The sequence below is a fragment of the Amblyomma mixtum genome, chromosome 3 (assembly GCF_055824585.1).
Source record: "Amblyomma mixtum isolate Tamu chromosome 3, ASM5582458v1, whole genome shotgun sequence".
NCBI lineage: Eukaryota > Metazoa > Arthropoda > Arachnida > Ixodida > Ixodidae > Amblyomma > Amblyomma mixtum.
In genome coordinates, this window is record NC_143014.1 from 279,967,156 (window position 1) to 279,987,826 (window position 20,671).

The 20,671-nt window shown below is 45.2% G+C and overlaps 1 protein-coding gene across 1 annotated transcript in view; it reads left to right on the top strand.

Annotated features, from left to right (window-relative positions):
• The window catches only part of LOC149355002 (cytochrome P450 3A14-like), an 89,974-nt gene that overhangs the window by 41,157 nt on the left and 28,146 nt on the right, over positions 1–20,671 (top strand). The window contains exons 8-9 of the mRNA XM_089577572.1: positions 10,949–11,036; positions 17,442–17,511. Of these exons, the coding sequence (XP_089433698.1) occupies positions 10,949–11,036; positions 17,442–17,511 (158 nt within the window). The remainder of the gene's footprint in view (positions 1–10,948; positions 11,037–17,441; positions 17,512–20,671) is intronic.

Below are 20,671 nucleotides of genomic sequence, written 5' to 3' on the forward strand. Positions count from 1 at the left end.
ACCAGAGTAGCGGGGCATCGCTTAACTGTTGCACCACGGCGCCAGCAGTGGTATGAGGACTACCCGCGATCTATGAGTGCTATTAAGAGGGTCTTGATGTCATCAACACCACGTGACCATCAGTGGACCAATAATAGGGCACAGCCAAATTTGAAAATCTGAGGATCGCCCAAACATGGAAGCTGGCCCATTCCCAATGCTTCCTCGGAACACCCGAAGTTTCGGAGTAGGCCCACCCCAGAAAATGGATTGACGTGTATTAGTGGGTGCATTAGGGTGGATTTGTGAGTCGGACTACATGGAAAGTTGTGCATGCCATGTAAGAGCAGAGGAATCAGTTCCAATTAGAATTGTGTGGAGAAAATCACGAGAACATTAAATGCTCACTGTTGACATCATAGCTGGCAACCGGTATGCGGTCACATTTTCTTCTTTAAGAATGTCAGTAAGAAAAGTCTAAAGGTTTTCCGGCTTTTCATCGGATAAGAGCCGAAGAAAAAGATCCTCAGATTTTCATTGTCAGCGATTTAGTTAGCACACAGTGAGTGCCTATGTTAACATCCTCTCTTTAAGAATTCTTTTACTCGCCATGCGCGTCTCCCCATAGTACATAGACACGTTTTAATGCGATGCATTTAAGTTGTCGGTCTCACAAAAAATTTCCGGCTTTTATGTAAAGAAATTTTCTGATTGGTGAAGAGGGGTCACATGGCCTTGTGATGTCATCACAACCTTTCCTAGCGGGTCAATCTGATTTGTCGAGAGAGGTCACGTTAACCCCAAAAGTTCGATCAAGGTGGATGAGTGGAGTTCGTGGGTGGTGTAGATGGATTATTGTGTCGGATTAGTAGAGTTCCACATGCTAATCTTATGTTAGATACTGAAGCAGTGACGACGATGACTCATGCCTACTATACAAGGTAAGTGGAACCAGTTCTAACAGAATTGATGTCGTTTGGTTTCAGGGGCTTAACGCTCAAGAGCTACTCAGGCTATGAGTGACGCCGTAGTGAGGACCCCTGGTAATTTCGGTACCTCAGGTTCTCTAACGTGTAATGACATTTCACAGCATACGGGCCTCTAGCATTTCGCCTTCCATCGAAAGGTGACTTCCGTGACAGAGATCAACCCGCCTTTTTCCAGCCAGCAGTCGAGCACTATAACTACTCAGCCACCATACTGGCTGATTCCAACTAGAGTTTTGACAGGAAAACCGTGAGAACACACTAGACGCATTCATAGTGAAGGTAGCGCGAAAGACGAGGACGAAAGGAAAAAGCAAGAGACGACAAGAGCGCCATTTCGCCCTATTTCTTTATTCCTAGAACACTGAATACGAACCCACCACGTGAAAAAATTGTGCTAGAAAGAAAAGAAAAATAGAAAAAGGTAGCAACCAAAAAACAACATGAATATCGCCGGGAAAGTAGTTCACTGAGGAGAAAAGCTGAGTAACAACCCACTTTGTATACTATCTTGAAAACATCGCTGCCACAATTCAAGAACACCAGAAGCAACCTAGTTCCACATGTGGTCTAGGTATGCTAGTTCTGTCGCCGTCAGATGAACTGATGGTTTACTTATACAAGATTCTCCCTGCCTGGATATGTGAAAAGCTTCGATAATTTCGCGAGAAAGTCGCTCTTTGTGTGCTGCTAATATTTCTGCTTGTCCGTGAAGTGGGCTACAACCTTTACATTCTCGACAGTGGTCAGTCAGATGTGAAAGCTGTGAACCTGAGAACGAATTTTCAGGTTCTTTGAGTCGCATCTTCAGACAACGTGCTGTTTGTGCTCTGTAGGTCTCGCCAAAGGAAACAAAAAGTTCGTACAGCACAACTGATTTCCAAGAAATGAATTCGGATGGATTACATGATTTATGTCATGCTCCGTTTTCTTCCATACTTCATTTCGTCCTCGTCTTTGGCTCCACCTTCACCACGAATCCGATCCAATTTTCTCATCTTTCCACCTGAAAACATGAGTCATTGTAGCCACCATAGCAGGCGACCTAAATGCTGTCGCATTTTTTGTTTGGGGGTGTGGTGACGAAGACAACCAGATTTTTTTAAGGTTTTGGTCTAACATGAAAGATCTAAACTACCTTATGACGTGAATGCTCGGAGCTCTTAATTTCGGAGGGCTGCTTACTTGTATCTGGCCCTCCTTGCATGCCCTGGTGGCGAGACGCTCAGCACGGAAAACTCGCTGATGAAAGGCGCTTTTACTCGCAATCAATTGCACCGCGTGGTAGAGAGGAAAGAGGAGATTGCATCATTTGACATGCGAAGAGGAATGCCTGGCTGGAGTGAATGCGTACGTAGTTCAGAATTCACCAAAAGCTCAAAAAGAGCTAGCATGTCTTTCCACTACTGCCATCTAGTGCCAGCTAAGGAGAGACCACGCGTTGCTTTTTGGCGAAAAAAAGAGACAAAAGCTCCCATTTCCTACCTAAAAATCATGGATCAGCGTTGTGGGCATCGCATGCTGTGGGCAGGCCTTGAAACCAATTCATTGTCCCGCACATGTTAGACGTCTTTTTCATTTCATACAGCTGCGTTAAAATGATGTTCATCACATTTCCTTTGGGCTCTACTAGCCGTTTACTGCTCATAGAATTTAACATTGCTTGAAATGAAGTGAATTAGTGCTATAATTAAGTTTCCAAAGAAAAATTCGTCTCTAAGTTCCTTGAAATACAACGGAAGAAACAAATGGTTTCTCCTGAAGCGCAACGGGAGGAGACAGTGCTGTGCAGGAGTTAATGTTTAGTTCCTTTATATTGTGATTTCTTGGAAATATCGTAGTGGTGTAAGTGCCAGAATAGAACTGACAGAGCTATCAAAGTTAAGAAATATAGGCTAGCTAGCCGACATAATGAAGGAAAACGAGCATGCTCTAAAGAGCGGAGGTGGCCTAAACACAGTGAAAAGGTAACTAGGCATAGGTAAAAACCACATCTATACGCTAAGAGACAAAGAGGACAATGTCATTAGAAAGCCTTAGGGCCAATGCAAAGGGGCAAAGCAGCTGGTGAGGAACAGGTAACAGCAGATCTCTCTAAGGACGGAGGGGAGATTGTGCTAAAAAACTAGCCACCCTGTATACGGAATGTCTTATGACCTCTGGAGCACCAGAAGCTTGCAAGAACGTTAACATTGAATTAAATCATAAGTAAGGAGATGTCAAGGACTTGTAAAATCACAGAACGATCAGATTACTGTCTGTTGCCTACAAGGTATATACTAAGGTAATGGCTAATAGAGTTAGGTCAACCTTAGACTTCAATCAACCAAATGATCAGGCAGGCTTTCGTAAAGGATACTCAACAATAGACCTTATTCACACTACCAGTCAGGTGATAGAGAAATGAGCAAAATATTACCGACCCCTAACATGGCCTTCATTCATTACGATAAAATGTTCGACTCAGTAAAAACGTCAGCTGTCATGCACACATTGTGTAGTCAGGGTGAAGAAGAGCGTTATGTGCAAATATTGAAATATATCTATAACGACTGCACGCCTACCATAGTCCTCCATAAATTTAGCGATAAAATTCTTATAAGGAAGGGTGTCAGGGTCGGAGGCATGATCTCGCCAATGTTATTCACCGCCTGTTTACAGGAGGTATTACGAGGCCTAAACTGGGAACAGTTGGGAATATGAGTCAATGGAGAATACCTAAGTAATCTGCGGTTCGCTGATGACATTGCCTTCCTAAGTTACCGAGGACATGAACTGCAAAGCATGATCAATGAGTTGGACAGGCAGAGCAGAACGGCGGGTTTCCAGATTAAGATGCAGAAAACCAAAGTAATGTTCAACACTCTCGCAAAGAAACAGCAACTAACTATTGGTAGCGAGATGGTGGAAGTTGTTAAGAAATACGTCTACTTACGACAGGTATTCACCGCTGATCAGGGTCATGACAGTTAAATAACTACTGTACGAATAGGGTGGACTGTATATGGCACCTTCTCTCAGATCATGAATGGAAAGAAAAATGCTAGGTGTAACGTTAAGAGACCGGAAGCGGGCAGAGTGGGTGAGAGAGAAAACGTAGGATAATGACATCCTAGTCGAAATCAAGAGGGAAAATTGAGTTTGGACAGGCCATGTAATTCGAAGGCAAGAAAACCATAGATCTTTAAGGGTAATGGATTGGATCCCATGAGAAGGCAAGAGTACCAGGGGGCGGCAGAAAGTTATGTGGACGAATGAGATTAAGAAGTTTGCGGGGATACAGTGGCCGCAGCTGCTAAACGACAGGGTTAATTGGAGAGACATGGGTGAGGTCTTTGCCCTCAAGTGGACGTAGTCAGGCTCATGATGATGAAGCAAGTGGTCTAGAGGTTATGAAAAGTTTTTATTAGGCTGGAAGAAATTGTGTGTACCTAGCAGCCTCTATATCTGGAAGAGGGTCGACAGCGGTCATCTTGGAACTCATGTCCAGAGAACTAGCCTTGTCTTGTGGAGAAACAATCTTGTTTTGCGCAGTAGGCGGCTTCCTGAAGCTGGAAGCTGTCCTTGCTCTAACTACAATCATTTTTAGTAAGCTCAAAGGCTAGAGTGCAGTTGCAGCGGCAGCAAGCTCGCTCTCGTAGGCGTACCCGCAATGGAAGTTTTGCGGCGCTGGAAGGTCGTTAAACTGCGGGATTTAGGTGAACTGCGTTGACAAACATTTCGTTTGGCGAAATTTGCCCATTCTCACTCGCGACCGGCGTTGTGCTCTGTGTTGCTTGTATGGATACACATCGACAGCACGTCTCTCTTGGAAGCTGAAAAGTGAGAATCTTAGAAACTTGCTGCTTAAACCGTACTGCCTCCGAAAGCCCTTAGTGGAGTGCAACAAGAGCAGTATTATCGAGGCCGTGCAAGAGTTGTGCCCCGGATAATTTGACCTTCGCCGGCAGTGCTGGAGGCGTGTGAACAAACCTCTGCAAATGTGGTCTCGCCCGTCATCAGTCGTTGAGCCAGTTCACTTGTTTCGTGGACAGGTCCCGCCGAAACATTGCGCGACTGCACACATGACGCATTCTTCAAAGTGAACCGTCTAAGAATTCTCGAGGCCAAAGCGTGTGGCTGTACTTACCTGCCCGTGATCATAGTGCTCCTCCTTAGCACTGGCTGCAGTGACAGCAACAACAGGGTACCAGATAAGGATAGGTGAGGGGCTGTTTTGGATACGTACTTAAGAAGCTAGCAGTTTTTGAATTTCCGCCGAGGAAACAAGTAGGATTATTCGATCTTTTTATGTTGTTAGAGAAGCAGAAATGTATGGGGCAATAATTTTAGAATTTAGGTTATTTAGCTATGAAAAATAGAATACAATGTGCTGTCTGTTCGCGCCGAACCCTAGGTATAGGAATTCCGGAAGCCGTGCATCTCTAATTGGGCAGCGGCAGCATCTAGTTTGTGTTCTACATTTCAAGCTATTTATGTTGAGTTTAGAGGTGTGCAAATAGTACTTTTTCCAAACCGAATCGAATAGGAATAGTATACTCTTGCTATCGAATCGAATACGAATAATGTAGCTAAAAACCGAATCGAATACGAATCGAATAGTGAAAGCAGCGAATCGAATACGAATCGAATATTCTGCAAGTTATGTTCATATCATTTGTACGTTGATTACGAAACATGAAAATGTGTCTGCATTTCAATTTTATTCAAAATGGTGTTTGATATATAGTTCACAACATTGCACAGCTGCAACAACCTTGACTACAGGCGAGGTCAAGAAAATCTTTAAAAACAAAAAAAGACTGCACAGTATCATAGGCGAAAGAAAATAGCACTCTATAAAGTGAAGTAGAGTTGGCAGGGGTTAATAAAGTTACTAGATGCAGCTTGGCTAGAAGTACAGCCTAGCACTACTAGAACGCACAACTAGAAATTGAGTACTGTCAACATGGCATCAGTTGAACAGCATCACATCAACTCAGACAAGACTTTCTAAGATTAACCATCAAAAATTTAAAATTGCTTGACTTGATTAAAGCACTAACACTGGTGGAAAATCCCATAGAAAATACAAGACTAGATTAATCTGCAGTTATTAAGCAGTTAATGACTAGGAGTGATACTTGTCACAATAGTTATTAGAAACGACCATTCACAAAGAGAAAATTTGTTATCGCAAAAGGTGCAACATTAGATGTAGTGCACATTGAGTGAGACGAAGCGCATTTCAAAATGATTTAAATGAGTGCATGAAAAACTGGGCATGTTACAATGGCAGCATTGTGCATAAAAACGAGTGTTTTAACTATGGGAACAAAACAAAGGCAGTCTTCGGCCTCATAATGTAACTAGGGATATTCGCCAACAGATGCTTCTGGACTGTAAAATTGCACAGCAGGTCTGTTGGGAAATGTTATTGTAGCTTGGACCGCACTGAGTTGTCGTGCAAGAAAACAAGGTGCTGCACACTGTCCGATGAAAGTGATTCCCGCCGACAAGTTACTGTGTTGGAGCAATTTGAGAAGAGTCTCTCGCTTGCCACCTGAGTAGCCGGAATGGCAAGGTACTTCCTGGCGATGGTTGCAAGAGCTCCATACTCAATTTTTTCCTCTGGTTGCCACCAATGAAATGAACTGCTATCACGAGGCAACACTGGGGGCTGAAGATAGTCGGACATTTCATGCATGAAAGAACAAGGGTTTTCTTTGTGTTCTGATGATACCAAGGTATTAAACACTCCGCAAACGGATGATTGTTCTCCTCTACGATCCGTCTGCTCCTGTGCAGAAGTTTCTACTGAGCCGAAATGTAACAGCCTTGACTCTTCCTGTTCCTGAAGTACTGAATACAAGAGGCACCGCATGTGCCCCTTTTCTTGCTGGTCACTGCAGACATCCTTGAACTGAGGGCCAAGCAGAGTGGCAACAACATGGGGCATCTGTGTGCTTATATCTTGAAATATTCCTTTCACAGACCTCGGGAGGTTCCTCAAAAACTGTAGCCCCTCAGCTCTACAGGCCTCTTTAGAAAGCAGCACCTGAATGCAGTGAACAAGGGGAATAACAAGAGACAGTGTTGGGTGGGGCTCAGAACAAGCTGCGGTATTGGCTTCTTCAATCGGTTGCAGCACTTAGACGAACGCTGCTACTTGACGCCTTTCGAGAGTGCTCAGGTTGTCAACAGAATCTATTTCTGCCAAGTCTACTGCCACAGCTGACTTCAGCTTCTGCGAGCGCGCTAAAATGGCATATTCACTAATCCATCTTGTCGGCACATCTTGTATCACCTCCAGTGGCTCCTCTATGCACATTCTCCTTTGTATTCCTTGCAGTCTTGTTCTCGCGCTGCTGCTTCGTTTGTAGAGCCCAACGATAGCCTGTGCTTTTCCACAGGCTTGCGAATCCGTTGTTTCCTTCTTTCTTCGCGTCCTGAACACAAAGTTGCAGAGTGTGCACGAAACAAGCGGCATGCACCCAGGGCGTTGACCCAATCGCGGTCACAAAATTCCGAGCATTGTCAGTCACTACATAGCAAGAAAGGTCCTCAGGTATGTCACACTCTTTAAAAGCGTCGATGAGTAAACAACGCAGGTTCTCTGCAGTATGATTTGGACACAAGTGGCGGAACGCAAGAACAAAGCTTTGAGGCATGAAGTGGTCACTCAACACGTGGCACGTTACAGACACGAAACTGTCTCCAGCTCGCGACGTCCAGCCGTCAGTTGTGATGGCGACAGAGCCTACATCCGTGCTGATGACGTTGCGCAGCTTATCATGGACGGAGCGTTTGCCAGTGTTGTACATTTCACGCACCACTGTCCTCGAGAACGTCGTGCGACAGGGGACCATCTATTCGGGTACCGTGTACCGCATCAGGTCTTGAAACCCTGACTCTTCGACAATATAGTAGCTATGCAGGCCACCTACAATGAAAGAAGCAATTTTCTCTGTAAGCGCCTTGGCGCGGGGGCTCTGAGGGCTCAGCTGTGGCATGAAAGACGAACTAACACTTGCCTGTTTCGTCTTTCATGTAGAACGCTTCTGAGCAGCAGATGCTCCGTTCTCATACTCCTTGCGGGCTTCTGGATGCCGTCTGCGGTGGTTGATCAAAGGCGTCGTTGTGTTAGCTGGCGTTTTGCAACCGCTCCGTACATGACACACGTGGACGAGCCTGCCTCTACACGTTCGTAAAAAGCCCAAACACCACTGCGTTTTTTTGGGCATGTCGCAGTCGCTGTTTCACCTTCATGCATGACGAGGCAGCTAGTGGCGTCGGAGCAGCGGCGTCGATCGGAGCGCAGAAAGGAGCAAGCGGAAACAGACCCGTATAGTTCCGTTTTACTTGTGGCGTGCGGGCAGGAACAGCGGAACGCTAGCGACGGCGCTGCGGAAGCGGGCTATAACTCGTGGAGTAAAACATGTGACGTGAAAAGGTGAAACCCTGATCTCCTCTAGGAGGCGCAAAAACTGATCTCTACGCATGTTGCCAGTTGATGGTTGTTTTTATCTACAACTAATATGTTTCAACGAATTTTTTAGTGAACTAGACGCATGATGCAACATATCAGAGAATGCGAATGGCTGAGCGACGCTTCCGTTCCCTTGCGTCCGCCTAAACTGAGGCGTTTCCCCTGCTGTCGGCTCTTGGAACCAGTTGTCGCCGAGCACGCGATCTCCTCATCGACCTCTACGTTTCAGTGACTTCCCTTGCTTTCGTTCATTCTCATTTAGCTTGCGTGTTCCCCTATAGATGGCGCTAGGCGACCGGAGATATATAGTGGAGAGATGTATTAGTATAAGCTGACAACATTCATGCAACTCTCGTGTCATGCGCCGCTCGCGTAATAAACTTAACCTCAACTATTGATGATGGAAGTGAATCTAATTTTCAGGGAGTAAACGTGTAGCGCCACTTCTCGGCAGATTAGAGAAGTGCAAGCTATGACACTACTATCAGAAGTGGCCTTCGCAATTGGAGATATGTCCAATCTTTAAGGTCGGCATTATGAATGCTTCCACACAAATGGACCGTGTCGCAGCCACGCTGAAGCCTGTAGGCTCCCTAAAACAGCGTTCTCTGTTTCTCGCATAGGTTGATTGCGGCAGCAAGCTGTGCGTGCTCGGAGGTGACGCTGCCTTCGAGAGAATGGTCGGAGGTAACCAATGAGTTATTTCGTGCCCGTTATTCGAAAAGTATTCAAAAATTATTCGAACATTTGCGAAGATATTCGAACAGATTCGAATAATTTTCAATTTCCACTATTTGATTCGTTTAACGAATCGAAGATGAGGATATTCGATTCGATATTCGAAGATTTCGAATATTCGCACACCCCTACTTGAGTTACATGTAGCCTAAACATGGGAATGATCACTAGCGCTACCTACTACCATAGCAGCGGACACGGAGCATGCTTATTTATACTGCAACTGCTATGTAATAAGTATTCGATGGTAGAAAGAGTAAGCTGTGCTAAACTCCTCTCAAAAATCTCTCAAGATATTAATGGCTTCAAGACTGCCTGAATAAAGACTTTCTTTGAAGTAAACAAAGTCTGATGAATGGCTCATTACAATGAATGCCCAATTTCTTTCCGCTTTCCTTGGTATTAAAGCATGTCAGCTACATAACAGCAAACCAAAAGATTTCTAAGCAACCCCTTACCCCCGCCTCCGATCTAGGGTACTTTTCTGTGCTCTTCAGGACCCCAATTCATGTATGTGACTACTGCACCCCGCAGCCACTTTTTCGCAGAAAAACATTGAGAACCCCACAGCGTGGGATTCATGTTTGTGCTAAAGCTCTCTTCACTGGCTGTTTTCAGTGCGACGGAAAGTGGCCTTAACAACTGAAAAAAAAAAACAAAAAAAACGAGCACACATAATCACCGACACCTAATCAGTGTTCAGTATTCAGATAGGGTGTGCCCCTTGTGCTGACTTTAATACCGCTGCTTCAAGGGCACCTCGATTCCTGAACGAATGCAATCCCTATAGAATTTTTGAGTGGGCTCGATAGTCAGTGCTGCTACATGCTCACACACGATCGAGATCCATGAGGTGGCCTGCTAAATTCCAGATGACACTGCATGCACAGAAAGTTTTGCAGAAGTTCTGGAAAACAAAAGTTGGCAATCAAGGAATTTTAACAAAATGAATTAATATAACAATTTTGCGATCGCAACTAAAGCAAAGGGGCTCCAACTATCGTACTACTGTCCTGTAAACATGGATAATGTGTTCTTGGTTGCACGCATATTCACTTCAACGAAAGCAGGCTCCCAGCGTTGACGCAGTTTTAGAAATTCCGCAGATGTGACTAATATATAACTTTAATTTAAACTTCAATATCTTTCATAGAATATTCTTGTGTACTTGTCATTTTAGTTTCCGTTTGACAGTTCTCTGAGCGCGCCGCCGCGGTGGCTATGTGGTTATGGCGCCCGGCTGCTGACCCGAACGACGAGGGTTAGATTCGGGTCGCGGCGGTCGAATTTCGATGGAGGCGAAATTCTAAAGTCCCGTGTACTGTGCAGTGTGAGCGCACGTTAAAGAACCCGAGGTGGATGAAATTTCTGGAGCCCCTCACTACTGCGTCCCAATAGCCTGCGTCCCTCTGGGACGTTAAACCCGCATAAACCAAACCAGTTGCCAGAGCATGACGCTAAGTAGCTCTATCGCGCTTCGGGAACCGGGCCTGGCTCGCGCGATCGGGCTAGATCGCGATGCAGCTGTCTGTGTAGGAACGTCGAATCTACATTGAGTTCGATCGATCCCAGTTCACCCAGTAAGGGCCGAAAGTACCCGTGTGACGATGCTACAGTTTGACAGTGTAGCCTGATGGACTATGGCTGCAGTGCGTGCTTTCAGCGTTGGGCTTCAAGCAGCGGCGATACGCAGCATTTTACGGAGCCAATACTCCCGCTTGCTTTAGCTCTGCTTTAGTGCACTGGATCATCCAGCTTGTGTGTGCATTTTCCGCAGCTCCGAAAGCCCGATACACTCCAAAACCTCCTTGAGGCAAAATACGTAATGCGAGGCAGCGGAACCCACAGAAGACATGCTGACAATGGTGAGACAATGAACCTTTAATAATCTACACAAACTAAATGACGTCTGCTAATACAGGTAACTTTTTTCTGCAATACAGGAATGCTGTTTTTTGGTGTTTTCGCGTCTTTTTTGCGGTTATTTCTATTTTTGATCATTTTGAAAACAATGTGTTTTGTGTGCCTCCTCCCCCCACTCCCGTTATGTAATATTCTCTTCTAGAGGGTGTTTAGGGGAACTTTAATAGATAAATAAATCCATAAATAACAGTCTCCTCAATTTCCCTGCAAGGAAAAGGACGGGGTGGTCTTGGGTTCGACTGGATCCAACCGGCACGCAGTGAACTTTCGGTGGGTAATATAAAAGGCAGCGGACGCGTTCTGTAGAGTAGCTTCTGTCTAATCTTTGAAAACTTCTTAGGATATGGCGAATATTAAACTGCGGATTGAATGCAAATTAAACTTCCTTTATTATGCCTATCTTTTACAATACATATACATCACTGTCTGGATCCTTAGTGAAATGCTAATGATGAATCTATGAAATGAAATCAAAGAAATCATTGAGAACAAATGTTTTTCGACTGCATACTAACGTAATACAGATATACAAATCATACTAAATTGGAAGGCACAATCAATAGCACATTAATCCAAATTACTAAAGTACACAACGGCTAATGACAATAAAGAAAGATCTGGGAAGAAAAGTAGCAATCATTGTACAAAAAATAAGCAACACATGCCTTTAAAGCGCTTATTCGAAATTTTCAGTAGCAAGCCCAATGTAGAAAATAGAAAGGAACGCAATGAGAAGGAACCAGACAACGAGCGTTGTGCATTAGGTAGTTATTGCCAACACGAAACAATTGTTCAATGAAATGGAAGGATTAGACAAGGCTAAGAGAGCAGAACGGACCTTGTTCCAAAATTGTACTCCCATATACCGAAGGCGACGCTGGCCATAGTGACTACGCGTGGTAGGGACAAAAAATTTTCCCCATGCTGCTGAGCGACTATTATTTTTGTCTGTACGATATTTGTGCGAAGGAAAAGGCGATACGCCGGACATGACTCCAAGTACGAGTAGTACGACGGGGAAATCTCGAAGCTGCAATACCGGCATTATTTGGTTCCTCAAAAATAAAGAACGAGAGGGCGTATTCGGTGCTGTGCAATTCATGATTCTCAATGCTCGCTTCTGTGTGAGCAAAAGAGGTGCAAAATTTTTGCAAGCGAACTCACAGGATTCTATACAGTAAGTTAATTGTGACTGTAAAAACTGAATTATTATATTTTAGCGTGTGAATTTGGAGACGTCTCCGGGCTTTAGCCAGAATAAAACATGCGTAAGAAAGTTTGTTGCGCAATTTCTCGATGTGCAATGTCCAGCTCAATGCGGCATCTAAAATGACACCAAGGCACCGAATTATTCCGGCTTGTTCAATACCGTTACCTCCTATCGATATTCCGGAAGAGGCATCCTGGAATATTTTATAGACCTAAACCGTGTTTACACACAAAGCGAAGGAAGGGGGGGGGGGGGGGGGGTTCGCGGTTGGTGGTTCCGACAGGGGGTGAAAAGTAGGCTTAGCGCCATTAGGAATACCTGGAAGGAAAGGTTTTCAAAGCAGTTTTCTGATTTCACAATGCACCTATGATGTCGTGCTTTCGTGAAGAGCAACCAAACGGATCCTAGAACAGGCTCTCTAAGTATAAAGCATCATTAGGGAGGCAACATATTTTTAAAACACCTATGCTGGGAGTGACACCCGGCTGCGGGTAAGAGGAGCGCGGCCCGTAGAAAGGCATATGAGCAAAACTTACCAAATTATGTTCGAGGGTAAAAAGAACCGCTACAGGAGCAGGACGTGGGAAAATAAGTGGACAGGACGAGCAGCAACTAGCAACTGGGGCTTATTGGAAAGAACGTGGTGCAGCAAAACTGTGTGCCTTCGCAAACCGTATCGCAACAGAGTGAGGTGAACTTCCGTGGCAGAATTCAGACAAAATGAACTTGAAAATTAACGAAATACAAAAGCAAAACACACAAAGAAAAAAGCGCGTACCAATATAGCCAAGAATCGAGTCTCCTTATATATAGAAGAGCCACAGAAGGCTCACTAACACGTGTCTAGTCCAAGTTTGCGCATGCATGCTGGTTATAAAAATTTCTCTGTCTAGCCTAGACTTCCCCTGCCCGATGACAGCAGCACTCTTGGCATTCCCGCCAATATTTTGGAAGATTGTCACCATTGTCTGAGAAGCATGGTTGCTCATAACACCAAACACGAGCACCAACCAGTTCGTGCGTTGTGCCATGGAAGTGGTCCACCAGTTTCCACTCCTATGCGACTGAGTTTACGTCGGCCTGACGAACAATAGCTTAATTGACAGGCTGTGTCAGTACTTTCGGTCCTTGAAACAGGAAAATAGCTCCAACTTCCAAAAACACTGCAGGGTATGCCAGGTATGCTACCGTGAGCTGAACAACGCTACTGCTATCAGGAGGAGAAAGTCTAGGGTAGAAAGGGAAATTTTAGAAGCAGCATGCATGCATAAACTTGGACTAGACACATGTGTTAGTGAGCCTTCTGTTGCTCTTCTAAGTAACGAGGCTCGGTGCTTGACGAGACAGACATGCACTTTTTCTTTGTGCCTTTTGGTTTTCTTTAGTTTTCAAGGACGTTCACCTCACTCTGTTGTGATACGGTTTGCGCAGGTGCACACTTTTGCTGGACCACTTTCTTTCCAATAAACCCCGGTTTCTAGTTACTGCTCGTCCTGTGCGCTTCTCTTTTCACGCCCTATTCCTATCGCGGTTCTTTTTACCTTTTAACATGTCGGACGAATTGGCGCAGAACTTTGCCGTGCTTACAAATTTATATTTCTCGCTTTACAGAGGACCCATGGAGGCAGGCCGCTACTTTGCAGTGGGTGAGTGCTTTGAAGAACAGCGTGACAAAGTATGGTACGTCAATTAGAAGCAATCTTTGTAAAAGCTCATGGTAAATATGTGTTATGAAGGCCGACGTTCCTGCAAAAGGCTCTGTGTCTGCTGGGTATTCCCCCAAATCGCGCAAGCTTTTGGTGTTGTCTGACATTTCTGCCGCTCACGCTTCGTACCCTCGCAAATACTGTCATTCAAACGATGAAACGATAGCAAGGTTTACATTCAAGACAGCCCTCAAACAATACGATAATCGAACTGCGCAGTGCAGCAGACGAATAACACCGTGAATACAAACCCAAGCAGCAGAGGTAATCGGCCCAGTAATGCAAATGGATGGTCTCACTCAGGTCATTTGCAGGACTGGCCTTTGCCAATACATTTCTAATATTGGGCCGGTTACCTGTGCTTCTTGGGAGACAGGAGGCGCTGGCAGACGCCGGAGCCCAAGGCGGCCAGTGTGTCGTCGTCTGCGGCGCCGTCTTCTGCAGTGCGTGGCGCTTTTTCGTGCTCTTGTCATGTCGTTTGCAAGACAGCATTACTTTTTCAGGTAATGCTGTCTAGGCTGTCTAGGCTATCTGGCTTTATTGATGGTATTAGTGAGCAAATGTAGCGCACGCGGCAGCATGTAGGACTACACGAGAAGCTTGCGCAATTCGGCGAAACACCAAGTCGACAGAGCGCCTTTTGGGGGTATGTGCGGCTTCGCAGCACATATTTATCAGGTATTTCACAATGATAGCTTCTGTATGACGTGCCATACTTGGTCGCACTCTTCTTCAAATGACTCGCCAACTGTTAACGACCAGCCTCCTTCATGGTTGGGTTTTGGTTTTATGGGGTTTACCGTCCCAAAGCGAATAAGGCTATGAGATACGCCGTAGTGGAGGGCTCCGGAAATTTCGACCACCTGGGGTTCCTTAACGTGCACTGACATCGCACAGTACACGGGCCTCTAGAATTTCTCCTCCAAAGAAATTCTGCCGCCGCGGCCGGGATCGAACCCGCGTCTTTTGGGTCAGCAGCCGAGCACCATAACCACTGAGCCACCGCGGCGGCCCTCCTTCATGGGTACTCTGTGAAACGATGAAAACATTTCGGAAAGTTTTGCTTGCACGCGTTTCTAAGGGCCGCGCTTCCGTACCTTACCCCCAACCGGGAGTCATTCCCACGCGCAGGTGTTTTAAAATAGATCGCCTTCGAACCGACGCTTCACACTTGTAGAGTCTGCTCTAGGATTGAGCTTGGTTTTGTTCACGAAGTGATGGCATCTGTGAAATCAGAAAAGTGCTTTGAAAAGTTTGGTCTTCATGTATTCGTACGGGCGCTACGCCTACTTTTCGACCCCTTGTTTTACCCCAGTCGGCCCAGTGGGCGACAGTAGCGCCACCGCATCTTGCTTACGTCAGCTATCGCTGTTGGTCTGTAGTTCCAGAATGCTTGAACTGCGCTCTAAAGACAACCCTGCTGAAAAAAGTTGCATGATGCAATAAACTCAAACAGTTTGTCGTAACAAATATCATAGATTTATCACACAAATGTCATACATTTCGGTAAAACCATACAGTCATCATAGACACGTCATAGAATATCATAAAAACTGTATGATATTTTATGATGGAGCTTTTATGAGGTTACTTTATCATAGGAAATTTTTTGAACAGGAAATGAGTACAAAGAAAGTACACAGAATGAGGGCTGCATCTCAGCTTTCTTTAGCAAGTATGCATCGCGCTTTTTTTCCATGCTTTGTCAACAATTTTGTGCTTTCTCCTGCAGCGTATTTTGAATACTTTATGAGAATTGCATATTTTCCTGCCAGCAATGCTAGAAATGAGCATAACTGTGCTGTATTCTTATTTCAGCCTGTATAGTTTCCCCTCAAGGGAACTGTATCGATCAAAATATTAAGGTTCGATTTTTGAAGGCCGTGTGCATTAAGAAATATTTTTCGCGCTGAGGCAGCGGCGGGTTCTCGAGCGCACACTTTCTCCACTATCGCGGCTTGAGTACAATGCATTTGCAAATATAAAGGAATTGTGTTATAATGTTCAGTGGCTCTATGCCGCGAAACACTATTGACATCTGCGTTGGTGGCGCCATACACGTGACAAACAGCGCAAAAAAAACTTGGAAGACCATAAACAGAAAGAGGTTGCACAAACGGTTAATCCCAACTGATTTTTTTAGCCTCCGCGGTTGCTCAGTGGTTATGGTGCTGGTCTGCTGACCCAAAAGACACGGGTTCGATCCCGGCCATGGCGATCGCATTTCCTTGGAGGTGAAATGCTTGGGGGCCGTGTACTGTATGATGTTAGTGCACGCTAAAGAACCCCAGATGGCCGAAATTATGGGGAGCCCTCCACTACAGCGTCCCCGATAGCCTGAATCATTTTGGGAAGTTAAAGCCCATAAACCAAACCAAAACATACCAACTGAATGTTAAACAGAAATAAGCAGTCGTTGTGGATAAGAAATTAAGCAGGTAACCGAGCGGCGGTCCGAGACGCACGGCGAAATCGAACAAAAACAGAAAAAAAAAGGCAGGCATCTTCTGGTGGGCGTTGAAGTAACGAGCGTTTGCTGTTTGGTTTACTAGAATTGATATGAAGGAGATTAAAGGGACGTACACCAATGGAAATACTATGCCACCATTTCGTCCCTTGACGTCATACTCACATAGTTCCACCTCTATCCACCATATTGCACCGTGACGTCATCATTGGCACGCGACAGGTGGTTTTTTATACAATCTTATTGCAGATGGTGCTACAAGTCTCAATGCGAGAAGTGCTGTTTTCTAGTTGCTGCCACAGAAGGCGCTGTGATCTCAGGGTGGTAGCAAACCCCACGAAGTCTCTAAAGGTTATGAGTAAGAGCTAACGCTCTTAAATAAATTCAGGGTGGCACTTTGTTGACCTAAAGTGTTTTGAGGCGAAAGCGTTTAGCGCTTTGTTGCTGCTTGTGTCACTGATGTGTGGTTAAGATGTTAATTAGGTACATAATTGTTTGTGAATCTTAAATGCTGGACACACTGGAAAATGTTTGGGAGGCATCCGTCTGATTCGACGCCTGTCTGCAAACACTCTCCAGCGTCCAAGACAAGGAAAACTGCATATGCGTTGGCAGAGAGTACAATAAAGAAAAAAAAGCGTTGGCAGAGAGTAGCGTAGCCATTAGCACACTCGGCTACGAACGGGAGGATGGTGGTTCGAATCCCATCGTGCACAAAGATTTTTTTTCTGGTCTTACTAGAAAAGCGTGACACCTCTGCTGACAACCTTCTGTCGACAGCGATGAGGCATTAGAGGTTTCCGCCTTAAAACAAGTGTGCAAAAATGAGAAAAGAGACAAACGCTGATATTTCCGGCATTTGACCGAAATAACCATTGCCCGCCTTCAAAATGACATTTAAAATATGTGTCTCACGTGACATGCAGTATTTTCACGAAAGCCTTTATGCTTTTTGTTATACCAGGAATCCCAGCGACAAGGCCACTAACCACAGACGAGGTGTTGCTGTGCGCGGGAACGATCTTTCTCGCCGGGTAAGTCCGACAGGTTTCAGTGAAAAGTTCAAATCTGACTTCTTTACGACCTTTACAGTGTCTTTCTTGAATAAATGCCGCAGGTCTGAGCAACTTTTCTTTTATTACTAATTTCAGGCAGAAACTAATCTGGTTTGTTCAGAAAATGCAGAAAATTAATCAGTCAATTTTTAAAGCAATCAGTTATTTTTGTGTGGCTCCAATAAAAGTTTTGTCGAAGAATTGGCCTCCACGTATGCGCGTAGCCCTCAGCTTTTTCGACCCAGAGAGAGAGAGAGAGAAAGGAATTCTAATGAGAGGAAAGAAGGTGCATACCAACAAGGATGATAAATTTTGCAAAGGTCGTGAAATTAACAGTGCCAATTTATTTATTTCACTATCTATTTTCACGTACTGCACTCTCACATGACGCTGCTTTAGGAAAAGGTCAAAACCACTCGTTGTTAGCGGCGAGCGGTCTCAACTATGATATGAGTGCTTTCAACAAGGCAAGCTCATTACTTGGAAATAACGAATTTCCTGGGTAGTCTTATGAAACTATTGTGAATGTAGCACTTTATTAAAGTCGTATCACACACGCCATCTTCAACTCTGCGTGCCGCTTATCATTTTTTCTTGCAGAAGATAAGAGTGACAGTAGAGGCGCCGTGCAAAAGCTCCGTTTAGGCAGACAAAAACTGACCGTTTGAAAATAACTGATGAACATATTCGTATGCCGAGCACCAGCGAGAGAAACAATATAATTCTAAAACTTTAACTTCTGAAACGTGCTTGCGGCTGCAGATGTGACATGTTAGTAGCCTGTAGCGTACAACCGGGCACCAATTGCCTAGCCGCACAATTAGTCGCTTGCTTCGCATACCTTCGCAAGTAAATAATAAGAGCTGTAGTTGCAGGTATACTACCTTCGAGCTCTTCTTTTTTTAAATGGAAGCACGTCGCCGGTCGGATTTTTCAAAGCAGGTTTTGTGACGCGAATTTCCGGGTCCCATTTTAGCACTTTAAATGCCATTATCCTCAACCGACATTAAACGCGTTAATGAAACTTATTAGTTGAACTCCCTGTATCCTTGTGCCCTATCAGTTGTGTTGCAGAAGTTCCTGCCGTTAATTTATTCCCGCTATTTTTTTAATCAAAACAACAAGCAGGAGTTCAAATATAAACTAGCCTATCCGACAAGAGCACGACCCCAGATAACGTATTGAAGTGGCTTTGTAACCCAAGCACAGCTGAGGAACATCCTGTTCGGTCCCTGAATAGAAGCATGATGCACTGTACGAATTGTAACCGTGCGTTCTATACACGTGCCAAATTTAGGTCTCAAAGCAAATTGACCGGTGTGTTAGGAAACGTTTCACAAATTTTCTTTCTATCAGACATTATGGAGTGGAGGCGAGCGAGCCCTGGGGGGGGGGGGGGGGGATGAAACCAGTGCAACGCACTCTACTTGCTGTACCGCCACTCCTAGATGTGTCGCCCACCAATCCAGTCAACGCAGCCCATGATGTTTGGCGTCTCGCCATGGTTTCCAGTTTGAAGACCCTCTCCGCTGCGGCACCCTGCAAGTTGGCTGATGTCAGCTTACAGTGCGAAGCTCGAGGAGTGGTAACTAGAGACAACCGGCCTACTCGTCTCGAGTAGGAGCGGTATGCAGAGAATTCTGTCCATGACAGACTCCTGGAATCTTATTATCATAGCAGCCCCTGTATTTTTTGCATCACTTGAACGGTTCACGCGGGGATAATGTGATATCCCCGGATATTGTCAAAGTTGCGGTCTAATCCGCGCTACCCCTGGATTTGCGTGCTGCAGGAATGCATGGGTGCTGTGTCGTGTTTTGCCAGGGGTACGTAGCGAGTACTACGGACAAGATGGCCACAACAAGCTTTTATGCAGTAGTTTTTTTCAGTCAGTAGTCAGCACTCATGTGAGAACAACGGTGACGCTCGAGCGGCACTTGCGCTTAAGCATTTTCTGTACTTCTCACCGTTACATGAGGAAGCATTTCAATAGGACATCGTGTTTGGCTAGCTTAAGGTAACCGGATGATTCCAAGGTGTTCTTTCATGGCAATGGCTTCGCGTACTGTGTCCGTGCTTTCCTGGCGTGACTTAACTCTGACATCCCCGCTCGGTAATTTGGAGCAATGTTACACCAATTCACAGAGGGTTTTATAGGCGCTATGAAACCGCTGTGTGGCAGAGGTCTTGCTCCTTCATCCCCCTATGTTTATTAGGTCCTCTTCTGATCAGTCCTAGTACTTGTTTACTTGTGGCCCGAATGGCCTTGAGGGCATCTTGACCTCCCCCATCTATGTGGAAGGTGAGGCCAAGGATCTTGAGGCTATCCACTTCAACAATAATGTTCCCTGCCAGTTTGATGTTTAAGGGTTTCCTCACATTAATGTTTTGCAGTGATCACATCCAGTGCATAATCTGACTTCCAGTGCAAGCACTTTGGACTTTGTTGGGGAGCACTATATGCCGATGCCGGTGGCGTATGAGATGACTGTGCCTGGAGCCTTCTGTAGTGTCTCTTTTACCTGTTGCTTGGCACCCGCATTGGTCCAAATAGTAATATCATCGGCATACAGTGCGTGTTTGACGTGTGGGGTTTTGCGCAGGATCTTCGGGAGGAATCTCATAGCTACGTTAAAGAGGAAGGGGAGAAGACTGCCCCCTGTGGCGTGCCATTGGTACCCATTTGTATCGCCGATCCTTGCAGCTCTCCAAGTTTAATTGAAGCTGTTCTGTTCCTAAGGAAGTTTCTGATGTAATTGTATGTCCTGGCCTCTACGTCCATCTCGAAGAGACCCTTAAGAATCGATTTATTGGATAAGTTATCGAAAGCCGTGCAGAGGCCTAAGCTAAGGATTCTATGCAGTTCTTTTCCCTTTTTGTCTGAGGAAAGGCGTCATTTTGAGTCATCCAGAGTATGTCCTTAGTCGGGAGGCCAGGCCTGAAGGCAGTTTGGTTACAAGGGAAGAGTTTTTTCTTCTTGGTTCAAGAGTTGAGTCTGTTGAGAACTACTCGCTCTAGGACCTCGTATAGGCAGGAAGTTGGTGAGATAGGTCTAATATTTTGAAGATCTGGTTTGTTGACCGCTTTGGGAATGATAATGACCTTCGCATGCTTCCATGTGTGTGGAATACAAATGTTC